General features: G+C 28.1%; 3 protein-coding genes across 11 annotated transcripts in view; 2 read left to right on the top strand and 1 right to left on the bottom strand.

The window, feature by feature from the left end:
* Positions 1-2,362: 2,362 nt before the first annotated feature.
* The window catches only part of LOC126837928 (60S ribosomal protein L17), a 309,752-nt gene continuing 296,958 nt past the window's right edge, over positions 2,363-15,156 (bottom strand). For 7 of the 8 annotated variants that reach the window (XM_050571932.1, XM_050571931.1, XM_050571935.1 and 4 more), the window contains exons 2-5: positions 5,779-5,868; positions 5,580-5,714; positions 5,323-5,518; positions 2,363-2,569 (exon numbers count right to left, since the gene is read on the bottom strand). In XM_050571932.1, the coding sequence (XP_050427889.1) occupies positions 2,424-2,569; positions 5,323-5,518; positions 5,580-5,714; positions 5,779-5,859 (558 nt within the window). In that variant the 5' untranslated portion in view covers positions 5,860-5,868 and the 3' untranslated portion in view covers positions 2,363-2,423. Of the gene's footprint in view, positions 2,570-5,322; positions 5,519-5,579; positions 5,715-5,778; positions 5,869-6,013; positions 6,150-15,156 lie in introns of those variants that run through there. The other variant, XM_050571930.1, reaches the window with a different exon arrangement.
* On the top strand, positions 7,095-10,403 carry LOC126837924 (dual specificity mitogen-activated protein kinase kinase dSOR1). 2 transcript variants are annotated; one of them, XM_050571924.1, is made up of 8 exons: positions 7,095-7,639; positions 7,706-7,934; positions 7,995-8,107; positions 8,190-8,298; positions 8,372-8,548; positions 9,338-9,524; positions 9,606-9,775; positions 10,000-10,403. In XM_050571924.1, exons 1-8 carry the CDS (start codon positions 7,539-7,541, stop codon positions 10,117-10,119), a joined length of 1,206 nt encoding a protein of 401 aa, XP_050427881.1. In that variant the 5' UTR covers positions 7,095-7,538; the 3' UTR covers positions 10,120-10,403. The 2 variants fall into 2 exon arrangements, with proteins under 2 accessions (XP_050427881.1, XP_050427882.1); XM_050571925.1 differs by having other exon boundaries at positions 7,096-7,368.
* LOC126837919 (synaptic vesicle glycoprotein 2B) overlaps positions 14,406-15,156 on the top strand; it is a 46,800-nt gene continuing 46,049 nt past the window's right edge. The window contains exons 1-2 of the mRNA XM_050571907.1: positions 14,406-14,542; positions 14,706-14,761. The gene's annotated coding sequence lies outside the window, so the exon portion shown is untranslated. The remainder of the gene's footprint in view (positions 14,543-14,705; positions 14,762-15,156) is intronic.

The following is a 15,156-nucleotide window of genomic DNA, read 5'->3' on the forward strand; positions in this document are numbered from 1 at the left end:
TATCATTATTCATTTGGAGGCCGTCTTTTGTCTTTATTTATTTACATTTTTCTTTCTTCGTTTATATTACATTAAGAAATCTAATATTATAAGATCAATTTTAAAAAATGACGTAATGATGTTTAATCTGCACTATTTTATTTTCATTGATTATGTAATTTATTCATTATGGATTTAGATATTCTCAACATTGTGCGTATAAAAACACACTTCAATATACCATTTTTTAAGCCAGACACCAAATGTTGACTATTATAAATATTGTCAAAGAGGTACCTCTTTCTAGGCACGTAGGTAAGATTGTCATGAATCATCTTTAATTTTTGTAATGGGTGGTTAGGTCTACTGTCTAAGCCTAACTGCTAAGTCATATTAATATTATTGGAAAGGCGGTATTGGCTTTTTCGTATACTTCAAGTGTTTCAACACATTCTACCAAGGACACTACGCCTAACATATTTTTCGTTTTTCCAATATTTCTGCATAGACAATTACAGTATTTTTGCAAATTAAGTATAAATAGGGGTCTTTGCATGTTATTTTTTTTTTTAGTCTATCATAGCGTCGTTTCTAACGTTTTTCTTTTAATTTTTATCATAATTATAGTTGAGTTATTAACTGTTCTATTTTGCCTATAGATGGTCAACATTTTAGTTGCACTTAGATTTACCATTTACACTATTACTCGAGGAGCTTTATTTTGTTAGTGCTTCAACAATTTTTTTATTGAAGTTTATACAGGCAACTATAACAAAATATTTGGTACACCTTATTTAAGATAACCGCCTAAACATAATATTAGGTATTTTTATTTTTTACTTATTATTAATTAATTGCACCTAAAATTAATATTGCAAGTTCAAACAACTGTCTAGTACTTCAAATTAAAAATAGATTTATTAATGCAATGGAAATTCTGAAAATACCAATAAACTCTCCGACATGTGATAAGTAAATATGATTATGATAAACATCCGTTAAAATAACGGAAGTTCATAGCCCATTTGTTATAAAAGTATAAACGTTCCTTCACAAATAAACGACAAACTTTATACAATTGTTTTATTTATAATATTAACATACTTTTTACATATTATAATAAATAATGAGGCATAAAGGGCACAGATCTACAGTAATTATTATAAAGTCACTTTGAAATCAACAAAAATGTGAATTTTTAGACAAAATACCTGTCAACAATTTTTACTAGCTTTTCATGATCAGTATTTTATTATTTTATTACTGGCCGGTACCCATTCGCCTTAAAATAATTTGTTTGATCTACTTTAACCAAGCCAACTATTGTAGTTGCTAGGCATAGACATCCATGTTAATTTAAGTCTAGTTCAACAAAATAAAACTGTTTTTAAAACCTCAACCCGTATATGTGAGGTAAAAGAGACCAGAAAAGTTTTGAGTTATTCCAAATTCTGAACATTTTGTGATCAGAATCGTTCTTCTATCTTGAAAATTAGCCGAGTTATATAATATTAGTTTGAATTTACTTCCGGAAAATTGTTTTTTGAATAAAAAAACTCTTTATTTTATATACATAATGAATGAAACTTAAACAAAAAATTAAAATAAAGTGCCCTTAAGAGGACGCCACACTGGCCATTTCTAACGAGTAAAGTATAGGCAATTTTTCGAAAAATCTTAATTTAGTTTGAACTAAAATATATACTTATTAATTCAGTATCGAGGAAACTTTGTTGATTGCCATTTTTTTTGTCAGACTATCATTCATTTCTATAGGATAAAATACAATTTTTTTGCCATCAAAACTGCTTTGCGCAGATTAATTTTTCTCAAATAGTTCTAAATAGTTAAGGAAAGAAATTCATACATATTATTTATGACAAAATGTTCTGTGTTCCATTATCCGTATTTTTCGATATACCTAATAAAAACAACGCTATATCATTTTTAAAAAAGTCCTTTCTTAATTAATTATTCATCAACTGGTTGAAATATTAAAAAAGGGGCGATTGTAGAACACAGACAATGTTGTCTACATTATGTAAAAATTTGGTTTCTTAGTTTTCATTATAGCCTTTGTAAAATTAATCCGCATAATGTTTTGGCCTCTCCTACAATTTGGATTCTGGCGACATGAGGTCTCTTTCCCTTTCCATCTCGCATATTAATTATTATGAATACTTAATCCATCCAATGACCACTAGAAAAACCCACTAGCCAAAACCGTGATGTTGGAAGTCTGGTAAAACGGAATACTTTGTATTCATGTCAAACTCCACAAGAACATTGCTGAAACTTTCCAATACAAATGTATAAAGAAAAACCTAACATATTAGTGTATGCAAATGGAAATAACTCAACGATTTAAACCAAACACATAAAATAAAAAATAAAATATTTTTTTGTTTTTAAATGTTTTATATTTGTCATACATTAAACCATAACTATTCATGCATCAGCTTTTCTTTTTGTCTCGCCAACTTCTTTTTTGAAACTTTTTTCTTTTCAGCCTCATCCTTGGGCACTTTTGCAACAAACTTCTGCTTTTCAGCTAATATAACTTCAATATGACAAGGTGAGCTCATGTAAGCTATAAATAAAATAAAAACAAATAAATAAGTAGTTTTAATATAGTTTACGCCGTTATTGTGATTAAACTATTAACTGAGAAGTTCTTTTAACGCCTTAAGTTTTCTCTTAAAATAATTGATATTTGGTAGATTTTCTTTTTGAAAAAATGTCTGTTATGCTATATTACAATATTCAAATTTTTATTTATTTTATAGCTTTGTGAACTTTGGAAACTTAATTAGAACAATACATATTTTATTAACTTTATAAATTAAGAATAATTTCTGAAAGTGATGATTAGTCGATAACCAGTTTTGATTGAACAGTTAATAAGTTTTAAATTTAGAACGTGAGGAAGGGTGAAATGTAGTTTTTTTTATTTGCACACATTATTAAACTGCCCTCCACTTACTGTCATAAATTTTGAACTTAAATAACTTTAAAAATAATTATTCAAAACTGATTATAGTTCAGGAAAAGTTTAAGTAAATTAATCTTAATTTAAAAATTCATTTAAATAAATTTGTTACCATTTACAAGTTTCAAAAGTTAATAAAGCTCTAGCAAATACTAAAAGAGATAAAAATTGTAATATTGTAATATTCTATTAGAACATAAATAAAAATGTTTTCAAAAAGAAACACTACAAAATTACAGTTATTTTGTAATGACCACTATAATGTTTACTAGTTAGATTATAGTATTATACCTCTGTTCAAAACTACAAACACTTAACATATTTTCAACAAATATGTACGCAAGGATTTTGTCTTCTGTAATTATAATGTTTTTTTTTTAAATAAATTATACCTGGGTGATTTTTTAAGTTATTGCAGTTTTGAATTAAGGCATTGATACGCTTCATTGGACAAAAGTTAAACAAAAAATAAATTATTTGAAGAATAATTGATGTCATCTAAAAATGAATTTAAAAACTTGAAAATTTATTTTAGACAAACAAATTTTTGAACTAACTGAAACGGTTGGGGGATTGCCATCACTACTATGGTTTGGCAAATACCCTGACTGCTATTAACGACTGTATGTCGTAAATTTCCTAATCGCCCATTTATCAGAACCCTGATTAGTGACAATTGCTGCCAAGTGACATAATACCTGTATGAAAAATGTAGTACTTAAAAAGGTTAACATTTAAAAAGTATAAAAACCTGAAGGAAAAATGTTACAAAATCTTTCAATTACTAAAATTTATAACGTAATAAAAATTCTTTAATGTTTGTCTTTTTTCGTCAGATTATCAGTCATTCCTAATAAAAATTGTTTTTCCATCAAAACCAATGAGTTTTGGAATTGTTGTAAAATAACCAAATTTTTTTTAATTCAATAGAGAAAAACAATCTGTTCTTAAGCTTTTTTTAATTTTCAACAACTCAACCTACTAAATTTTAATTTTTAATTAACCCTTTCATTATTGACATCCTTATACGAGGATTTAATTTAAAAAATCGAATAAAATATTAACAAAGTAATATCATCATCAAAAATGTCTTTAAACACAAATTTTAGTATAGATTGAATATAAAAAAATCAAACAGCTATAATGATAATCAATATCAGTCCAATAAGTAAAAAATTTTTTGATTTTTTTAAAAAATCCCAGAAACGAAAGGGTTCAGAAATACTACTGGATTTTTATTATACATATTGTTTGTATTTTTCTACGAAAATTTGGAAAATTTTAAAGTAACACCACAGCCTTTAGGTTATTAATATACACAAACCCAATTTTCACACTACAAATTAGTGGGCATTCTCTTATAATATTTATTTTAATCAATACATTTCTTTGTTTGTTGAAATTAAGTTAGGAAAAAATTATGCATTATTATAGTCAGTTACAAATTTAAAAAAATATATAATAATTAAGATAATAATTAAATTCTTTATTTTGTTATGCTATGCTCAAAATTTCACACCATATAACCTATTAATGAGTAAATACATTTTTGGAACTTTTTTTAAAAAACTTGAAATTGAATGATTTAATGTATAAATATATATATATATATATGTGTGATGGGAATCCGAAAATGCTATTTAAGCTACTTAAAAATCATATAAGTGGTAAATAATTGTATTAAATAAATTATTTATATACACGGTTTAATAATTATTCAACAAAAACAAATCTAAGAAAACGCATCTTTTTGAGGGATTTTGCATTTAAGTTGCTTTATTTTATATAAAAGTACACCTACCTATACAAAATAAAATCAACTTTTTATTACAACCCTGACTTAGGATCTTTTTGATAGAATTGTTATCAACAGAACTATGACATTTAAGAAATGGTCAGTTTTGTAACTTTTTATTTTTTATAAATCATCCAAAACTTTTATGCTTAGTTTTTAAATCAATCAAAACACATTTTAAATGCAGAAACTAAAGTAGTGCAGCACTTTTATTATGAAATTATATCATACAAAAAATGTTTAAGCATGCCGATAAGATTATTTCATTATGTGACTGAATACGAAACTAATATCAGTTGAGTACTAAATAAAAAAAATTTATTTTTTTGTTGCCTACTCGTAAAACTCAAAACGTTATTATTTAATTTGCAAACATAATAAAACAAAGAGATATTTGAATCAACTCAAACAATTCACAAATAATGCATGACGATACAATGGTGTTTTGTATAAAATGTATGCATTGCTAGTCATTGAAATTTTTAAAATTAATTTTTACTTATATTGTAGTTATTTATATCCAAATTTCGCTATTTTATTAAAATAAAATTTAACTTACGGTTAATTCGACCGTGAGCTCTGTATGTACGTCTCCTCAAGCAAGGAGCACGATTTATTTGAATGTGTTCAACAAACAAACGATCTATATCTAATCCTTTAATGTCAGCATTAGATTCAGCATTCCTCAAAAGTTGTAACAAAAACTCTGCAGACTTTTCGGGCCAGCGTCCCTGAGTCATACCCCATTGCTTGGCCTAAAAACCAAACAAAGAGTTAATTTAGGTTCTTCAATTTTAACAGCACTCCAATATATACTTGTGCACAACGGCCTACACCGCCATTGAACCTTCTGAACGGTACACATTCTTTCTTATCCTTCACATTTTTCAAAAATTGTACAGCACGACGGAGAGGCATCTTCTTGATGGTCTTGGCCGTCTCTCTCGTGTTCTATATAATTATTCACTTAGTTAGAATAGTAAAAAACAACATGGTCTATATTATATTCGTTTACCTTGAAGTGAACTCGCAAATTTGAGCCCCTAGCCTTACACGACTTAGTCGGGTTTTTCGGTTCCTTAGCATACTTACCCATGATTGGGCCTAAGTAAAAAAAAAATAATAGAAATATTAACCAAACAAGTAAATGAAATACGTATTAATTGTAAAGATGTATCGATTAATATTAATAATGTTGTTAATGAAAAAAGACTTAAACGGATTAAAACGGATAAATTTTACGTGCTTACCTTATAAAGACGGGAACGGAAAAGACTAACACATTAAAGTCTCAACAAAACTGTCTGTTTCAGTTTGTCAACAAAATGTACGCATATCAATTTTAGGTTACCTATCAGTGTAGCCAAAATGATATTTTACAACAAATATTCAATGATAATAACTCCTACCTGAAAATTTAGTTTTTGTAGAGTACGGAGTTGGCAAATGCAGCAGCTGATAAGTGATAACCTGAATCAAGAATCTATTGAGAAATCCATGAACCATGGTTGCTCTAAATGGCCCAAATAAGGAGTATATGGCTAGAAAAGTTTTAACCCATAGATACTCCTTCGGGCTTTTGAAAAATGTTTGATTAGTCACCATGCATAGGCCTAAGTAACATTTTCAGCTTACCAAAATTCTGAGGGAGATTTAATAGTTTTTAAAGAGTGAACTTGCTTACTTGCCTAACCTCCCCTTCTAGTTGCGTCAAATGTCAATGGTCATCCTAGTTTTATACTTAAACTCTGTCGATTAACCTAACGGCTAACACTTAATTATTATTTACCTATCTACTACTAGTAGGTTTATGACTGTCAGATCTTTCTCGCACACATTACCTCGTAACATCATTATGTTCTGTCCAAGGTGGATTTATAAATCCACCTTGGTTCTGTCATAATATAATAAATAGTATCCTGTTTTTCAATAAAATTATAGTTTTTAATATATTTAAAATGCTAAAAATATGTTGTTCCGTTTTAACTATAGAAACTGCATATATAACAATTTTTCTAATTCGAATTAAGTGTTGATTCAAAACCGTACGTCCAATTTTCACTAGAAATTGACACAAAACAAAATTCAAAACTCTATTGTGTTTAGTGTTAATTCTATAATAGCCATGATAAATAATTACAACCATAACAGATTATCATTTATCATATTATAACTTTTTCGATTTACATTCTTGATCTCTAAACCATTGTGTTGGATTACCTGTAAGCAAGTTGGCAGTTGTGCTACACAAGCCCTGTACGACAAAATATCAATAGTGCTTTTTTTTTCACTGATTACTGATTATAATAAATAATATAATTGCATACCATTTATTAACCAATTGATATAACTTATATCTATTTATTATCGGGATTAACAGATTAACTGTTCAGTTAAGAAGAAAATTAATAATAATATACTATAATGGCAAATCATTTTCGCATTCGTGAAAAAGTGAAGGAAACTATAAATCCGTGTTAATGTATTGCAATGTGTTTAAGTACTTTATTTAGTGATTTTGAATTATTTTTCATTAGTAGTAACATAGAGGTTAGACAGTTATCAGTTTTTCCATTTTTGTCGCTCGATGTTATTATATAATCGTGTAAGAAATTGTTTTGTGTGTTTCTCTTGTCTCTTATCATTTTATTGAATTGTTTTGAGCGTTCAACAATACTGATTTCCTCTTGACCGGGATTTAATAAACTAATAACTATAGAACATAGACGGTGGTAGGCGTTCTTCTACCAATACCGTCGTTGTTACATTAAAAAAATGTCCAAGAATAAATTAAACCTGACTCTGCCTCCTGGCGTAACCGACAATCCACACCCGGTGTCACCGTCCGCTCCCTTGTCAGCAGCTTCTGACACAGGGTATATTAAATTTTGTATTTGACAAGTAAAAAAAAATGTCAACTTATTTATGTATTTGGTTTACAGATGTGACAAATTGAGTGTAGCAAGTCTACAAGAACAATTGGATCGCGTTGGAATGGATGACGAACAACGTAAGCGAATGGAATTGTTTTTGTGTCAGAAAGAAAAGATAGGCGGAGAATTGAGCGATGCTGACTTTGAAAAAATGAAAGACGGTGAACTTGGTGCTGGCAATGGAGGTGTGGTCATGAAAGTCAAACACAAGTCTAGCGGTTTGATAATGGCCAGAAAAGTAAAAAATCTCCTTTTGTAAATCTTAACTTCTGTATTATTCATTGGTGTGTTTATTTAGCTTATTCACTTGGAAGTTAAACCAGCCATAAAGAAACAAATAATAAGGGAACTTAAAATCTTACATGAATGTAATCATGCTCATATAGTTGGTTTTTATGGAGCATTTTACAGGTAAAGTTGTACTTGTAATTAGATAATCTAACTAAAAATAGTAGACTATAAAGTTTAAACTGTAATTTGTCAATTATTACAGTGATGGGGAAATAAGTATTTGCATGGAATACATGGATGGCGGCTCATTAGATCTCATATTACAAAAAACACGAATACCTGAACCTATACTTGGGACAATAACAGCAGCTGTACGTATAATATTAGTTATATTATAAAATATAATAATCTGATTACATTACCTAATGTATATTGATTATATAGGTTGTCAAGGGTCTAATATATTTGCGAGAACAACATTCAATCATTCATAGGGACGTCAAGCCTAGTAATATTTTAGTAAACAGCGCAGGTGAAATTAAAATTTGCGATTTTGGTGTTTCTGGTCAACTTATAGATTCCATGGCAAATTCATTTGTCGGTACTAGGTCATATATGTCTGTAAGTAATTCAGATTGTGTAATTATCTCAGCTTGAATATAACATTATAATAACCTAAACGTATTCATAATATTTGCATAACCAAAAACAAGTAAATAAAAGCCCGCTCTTAGGACGTGTGATTTTTTCAATTAATCAATTAAATTAGTTTTAATCGTTTATATTAATTTAGTTCTAGAATTTAAAAAAAAATTGATTACCTACATTTAATTCAAATGTAGTATAATCAATTTATTTTATTACTGGTTACACTAAGACTGTCGATGACATGGATTTTACATCCGATGCTAACTGATTTGTAATAAATCAATTAAAATATATATATATATATACTAGCTATTCAAATCTATATATATTTTTTTTCTATCAATTAATCTATAATATAAAATGTATTAGCTAATTGTTTTTTTCAATTAAATTCATAAAATCACAACTATTTTGATAAATATATCTTCGCATAGCCCTAGCCCACATTGTTAATAAAACGTGATTAACTAAACTATTTTTTACGAGCTCTGGAAATAATATACATATACTCTATTCAGAATAAGAACAGGCTTCGGCGGCCGACTTGTGCGCATAGGCGTAGCTTCACTACGAGTAACGGACCTTGAACACTGCCGCCGGTGGGGGCTACAGACGAAATGTAAAATTTGTAATGCCTGACCGCCGCCCGAAGAAAACTGGTCGGTCGCCGAAGCCTGTTCTTATTCTGTATAGAGTATGAATTATGTATGTTTATAACGATCATTTTGATTTAACTTATATTTCATTTGATTTTATTTAAAGCCTGAACGACTTCAGGGTACCCAGTATACATTACAAAGTGATATTTGGTCCTTGGGCTTATCTTTGGTTGAAATGGCAATAGGTATGTATCCAATACCAGCGCCCGATGCTAAAACATTAGCTTCTATATTCGGACCTAGATCTCAAACGACTGAAAACATAGACAATTCAGAAGGCGATGTATTTGGTAAGTTTACTTAACTGATGGCTTTTTAACTGACAGTATTTTTTTTATTGTTTCATTATTCATATGCCAAATTAATTTTAGCTAATGGTAACGGCCCTAGACCGATGGCCATTTTCGAGCTACTCGATTACATTGTAAATGAACCTCCACCAACTCTGCCTGCTGGTATCTTTTCGGATGCTTTTAAAGACTTTGTAGATAGATGTTTAAAAAAGAATCCAATTGAAAGAGGAGACTTTAAAATGCTAATGGTAAGTTGCTTTTGTGTAGCATGGGTATACATTGTGTGTACAATGTACTTATAATAAAATTGTGTAACTGCTGATAGAGTTTAGAGAACAAGATTTGTTATGAGTACAGTGTACCCGCATACACAGAATGGTATACAAAATGACTACACTGCTGCTATGTTGTAACAAAATAAAGTCAACAGATTTTTATAGTCTACTAATAAATTATATCTTGTTGTTTTTAGGATCACCAATGGATAAAAAAAGCTGAAAGTGAACCGGTTGATATTGCCGGTTGGGTTTGCAAAATAAAAGGCTTGACACCAACTACTCCTACGAGGATGGCATCAAACTCAGCCTCATGAGTCTGCTCTCTGCTCCTAATACAACGGCTCACTGCTGCGGACTCCTATGTGGACAGAAATGTCTAAAAAGATGCGCCTCCCAAGCTTCATAGTATAATCGCTTCTGCCAAGTTATTATTTTTTTTTTTTATGTAGCCTTTAATTGGGTGCTAACAACAATGTAATTTGTATTAAGAGTTGTAATTTATATTATAAGTTTTAATTTATATAAAGAGTTATCAGGGATTAATTCTGATTACCAATGAGTATAATTTTGCTTTTAAATACACGTTGTGTGATAATCACTGTTTGTTAATATTTGTTTGATGATCACTAGTGTGATATTATTTAAAGAAAAATAAGTTTAGTAATTCCATTAAACTCTGTTGCTTGTTTCCTCTGTTTGTGATAAAAATAATATTTTTTTATAAAATATTGGATTTTACTCTTATTAAGTGGTTTTTTTCACATCCTATTTCTAAATAATTTGTAATTATGGTTTTGAAGAAAATTTACAAAAATCGTAAATCTTTGCATGATTATGGTAAGTACACGGTGTTATTTTTTTGTCAACAAGGTTTTATTTATTTTCATAAATTTAAACCTAATTTGAGTATAAATTAATTATTCTTTCTTATTGTTTATTGTTGTGTTAATTACTAATTTTAAGCTTATTAATATTTCGTATACTTAATTAAAAGTCCTGTTTATTTTGTAAATATTTTTTAGCCATTAAGCTTTTTAATAATTATTATTACATACATATACTAAATATACATAGATAGTTCACGAGCATATAATATATAGCTATGTTATATTATAACAAAATGGACGAATACAAGGTTAATATAGGGTTTGCGTCCAAAATTGGATTGCCAAAAAAGTATGTGGTGGGTTTATCTATGTATATTTAGTCTATATTATTATGTGTAATCACAAGTTGTTCCTGCCACTGCACATTTCTTTCTTTACTTATAATTTTTTCCCATTATTTTTTTTTACTTCCTTATCACTCTTTTCTATGTGTTACATCAGCATTCATTATTACTCAGTAGAACAATAATGTAACCATTTTTTTTAACTTTTATGTGTTCTGTTCTACTGTAATTTAATGTAATTTGTTATCTTTAATATTCGTATTTTTTAAAATGTAAAATAATCAAAATGACATTGATTGTCTTGGCATATCATTAGGCCAGTGGGAGCCTTAGTAGCGGGAGCAGCAAAACTATGTATTTATTACATTATATAAATAAATTTATATACACTATAATATTTTTTAATAGAATTGTATGTGATTCAAATATTAACATTAGTTTTGACATTTAAGATAATTTAAACATTAATTATTATTGTTAGTATTTATATAAAACACTGTCTTATAGTTAAATTTATTAATAAATTTAATTTGTACTTTATGTAAAAAAACATGTGTTGTACACTATTTAGTAGTCAACGTAAACATTATTTCACATACTTAAATATTATTAATATTCAGCTGTTTTTCTTAATAGAATAGTTTACTTAAATTTCTTATTTGTATCATTCTTTTATTTACCCTAGTTATTTTGTCAATGGCACATAGTAAGTCCATTATATATAAACCTTGAACAAATCTACCTAAATTAAATAAAGTAGAATTATAAAAAAAAAATTATATTTTAAAATCCTTGAAAGTTTGAAAAAAAATTTAACAATATTCAAGGTTTAAAGTGTGTCTAATCTGTCGTCTGGCTACATAAAATGTTTTATATTATAATAGACCTAATCCATTGTAGTAAAAGGCCAGTATAACCTAAACCTAATTTAAAGATCACAATGAACAGTATAGATCGAGTTGCTATGTAGATAGATCTAAGATATTGGTGTATCAATAATTGAGACACACAAATTATACATATAAAATCCTTGAAAATTTCCTCAGTCAACACAAAGAAATTATATATAAAAAATAATGTGAAATATATATTTTTAATAATTTGTACTTAACTTACCAAATTAATTCTTAACCCTTCACTGCACAATTTTTCATAATTGGAATAATTCAAAACCTAAATTGATAGATATTAAAAGCAAAATTCAGCAGAATACAAGATGCCAATTTTAAATGTAGTAAGATTGTGTTGAATATCTTAGTTTATAGAATAGCCAAAAAATAATTTTAGACTACATACTTATTAAAAATAAATTATTGTTCTTAAATTACAGTATAGATAAATTCAAATACAATTAATTACGTATTTACATGTGCGATGTGGCCTGTAACTATTGACTTCTATATATTAAATTACCAATCTAAGAAAGTATTTATTGGTGTTAATATATATTTATCATTTTTAACTAATAGAACAAAAATGCAGAGTAATTTTAATTTATTTAAGTAACAAATATTTGAATAGACATTTTTATTTGTACGGTCATTTTTTAATCTTCTCTCTGTCTTAGGTTCTCCGACAATGCAAAAATGTCTTAGTATATCCATTAAAAATATTTGCCTATAGCTATGTATATTCCTCATTTAAGGGGATTGCATGCGGTCGGTTTTTTCAGTCAAAACACACCATTTTTATTCCATTGCACAGACCGAACCAGTGATCCGATAAACAATCTAAAAACAGATTTGAATTCGCCATGAAGTTTACTTATGATCGGTCAGGGTACTTTTTAAAATTTTTTTTTAACCCTTTCCAAATTTGATTTCAAAATTTGACATTTCATATAATGTTTAAACGTCTTTGATACATAGTAGGAATAAGATATCAAAAAAGTACCCTGACCGATCATAAGTAAACTTCAAAAAGAATTCAAATCTGTTTTCAGATTACTTATCGGATCACTGGTTTAGCCTGTGCGATGGAACAAAAAATGTATGTTATGTTAACTAAAATGGTTTTTACTCATAGACATAATAATTTAAATTAAAAATAATACCATGAAGCTTATACAAATTAACCGGTAAATTAATTGACATGATCGAAATTTATTAAAACCACTTTTTTCTTAAATATTGCCTATACAAAACTCCTTAAAAATCAACCGCATGCAATCCCCTTAACTATAAAATAACACTTTAAGGGGATTACCTTGCGGTCAGTTCTTAGGGAGTTTTGTATAGGCAATATTTAAGAAAAATTAGGTTTCAATAGATTTTCCACTTTTTTTAGTCAATTAACTAACCGGTTAATTTGCATAAGCTTCAAGATATTATTTTTAATTTAAATATTTTTTTCAGACAAAATTTCAATTACATAAAATGGTCCAATTTCAATAGATTCGAGTTCTTTAGCTACTTTACTATGTTATGTAGGAAAAGTCGATTTTCATTTTTAAATGTCAGTTTCTTGTAATTAAATAAATAAAATTTGCAATTTTTTTAATATTTTCTTAACCCAATTTTTTTACATAAAATAAGCAAATAATCAAAAATCTGTTTTCTTGATATCAGATTATCCTAAGTAGTCGAAAATTTGTCTAAATTTTTGTTTAAAACGTCAAAAATACCGACCGCATGCAATTTCCTTAAATAAGAAGACAAATGAATTTATAACATTAGACACATTGTTTGGTTAAAATACTATGGTACCTATGAGTAAATACAAAATTTCAAAAAAATATAATTAAAATTCTCAAATTGTATCATATACTGTGCACACGGGTCACGGTGGCTACATAAGCTAAGTAACTGTGACCATAGAGCATAAGACAGGGGTCTAAAGCTGGCACCTGGTATCTACAATGATTACAAACAGCTTTCAAATGTACTGGGCTTGTTAATGTTCTCGAGCGCTATTCTGTCAAATGTTTTCCTTGCTAAATAATGATTATAATTATTTTAGTAGTAATCTGAAATGTATTCATCAGACATCGGCCATTACATCTTGCTCGTCAGTACTCAGTTGTCACACGAAGGAAATCGGCTGACGTCGATTGTTTTGAGTTGTGCCGCCGCGCCGCGTCGTTGACATTGACCCCGGGTACATGTCGGGTACATGTTATTCTAACCACGTTACCAATAACCATTCACACAACATAAAATAAGCAGAAAAAAATCAACAGTTATGAAAATCTGACGAATAAAATAGCTATTAAGTGGTAACGCCATTTTTAATGAGGATGGCATGTAGAAGTATTGTATTATTTAAAGTTACCGTGAGTAAAAAGTATAATACACATTTAGGTAGTAGGTATTAGAGTTTATTTCAGGTTCGCGTTGACCTATGAACTTGAAGTACAAAGTGTAATTGCTTGATCCATACCGGTATTTTTTGTTGTTATCATTAAGTCTTTAGTCTTTACTGAGAAACAAAACGATTGTTAGTTTATTTCAACGCATAATACGGCATAGGTAACTGTTTGATTATATCGATTTATACAATTTCTTAATTTATTTATTAAAAATGAAAGTTGTAACTAAACAAATTCCGAGGCGTAAGAAATCAAACGGGTAATTGTAATAACAATAATTAATTATTTTTAATTTATTTATGTAACTGTATTATTCTTATATACATATTTACGTAAATATAACGTATTTATTAAATAATTGTACCTATTAAATAGTATATTATAGATAAATTTCTATTAAATCATATTTTTCTGTTTTTTAGTGTATGTGGAAAAATGAAAGTACCTGAAAATAAAACGATTTTCGCCCCATAACTGGGTAAGTACCTAAATTGTGTTTATTAATTTATTATTATTTATATACATATATATTTTAGACTGTCTAAAAAAAATTGTTTTACCTCCCCCCTCCCCCAATTGATAGTATCCTATTAAAATTAAAAATCCCTAGCGTGTTTCCTAATGAATACAATAGGAAATTTTAATTTTTCATTAAAAATATTCTAACATGAAATCTTAATAAATATTTTTAAAATATAAAAAATGATTCATAAAGTGGAAATATGTCACTTTTAAAACACTCTCTTAATATTTCACGATAAAAATGGTTTTTATCAAGTTACAGCTCATTTAAACTGATAAAACCATGGATAATAAAATAATGGATTGACCATCAAACTTATCGCCTGAGAATAAATGTATAACAATAAGGGG

Source organism: Adelges cooleyi, unplaced genomic scaffold (assembly GCF_023614345.1).
Source record: "Adelges cooleyi isolate 19-005CV unplaced genomic scaffold, UGA_ACOO_1.1 ACOO_flye_CR_arks_rails_tigmint_CR_PRNA_30, whole genome shotgun sequence".
Taxonomy (NCBI): Eukaryota; Metazoa; Arthropoda; class Insecta; order Hemiptera; family Adelgidae; genus Adelges; species Adelges cooleyi.

Coding starts and splice junctions, on each gene's coding strand:
- LOC126837924 (XM_050571924.1), top strand. CDS start 7,539: ATGTCCAAGAATAAATTAAACCTGACTCTGCCTCCTGGCGTAACCGAC. Junction 7,640..7,705: donor TCAGCAGCTTCTGACACAGG/GTATATTAAATT, acceptor TTTGGTTTACAG/ATGTGACAAATTGAGTGTAG. Junction 7,935..7,994: donor GTTTGATAATGGCCAGAAAA/GTAAAAAATCTC, acceptor GTGTTTATTTAG/CTTATTCACTTGGAAGTTAA.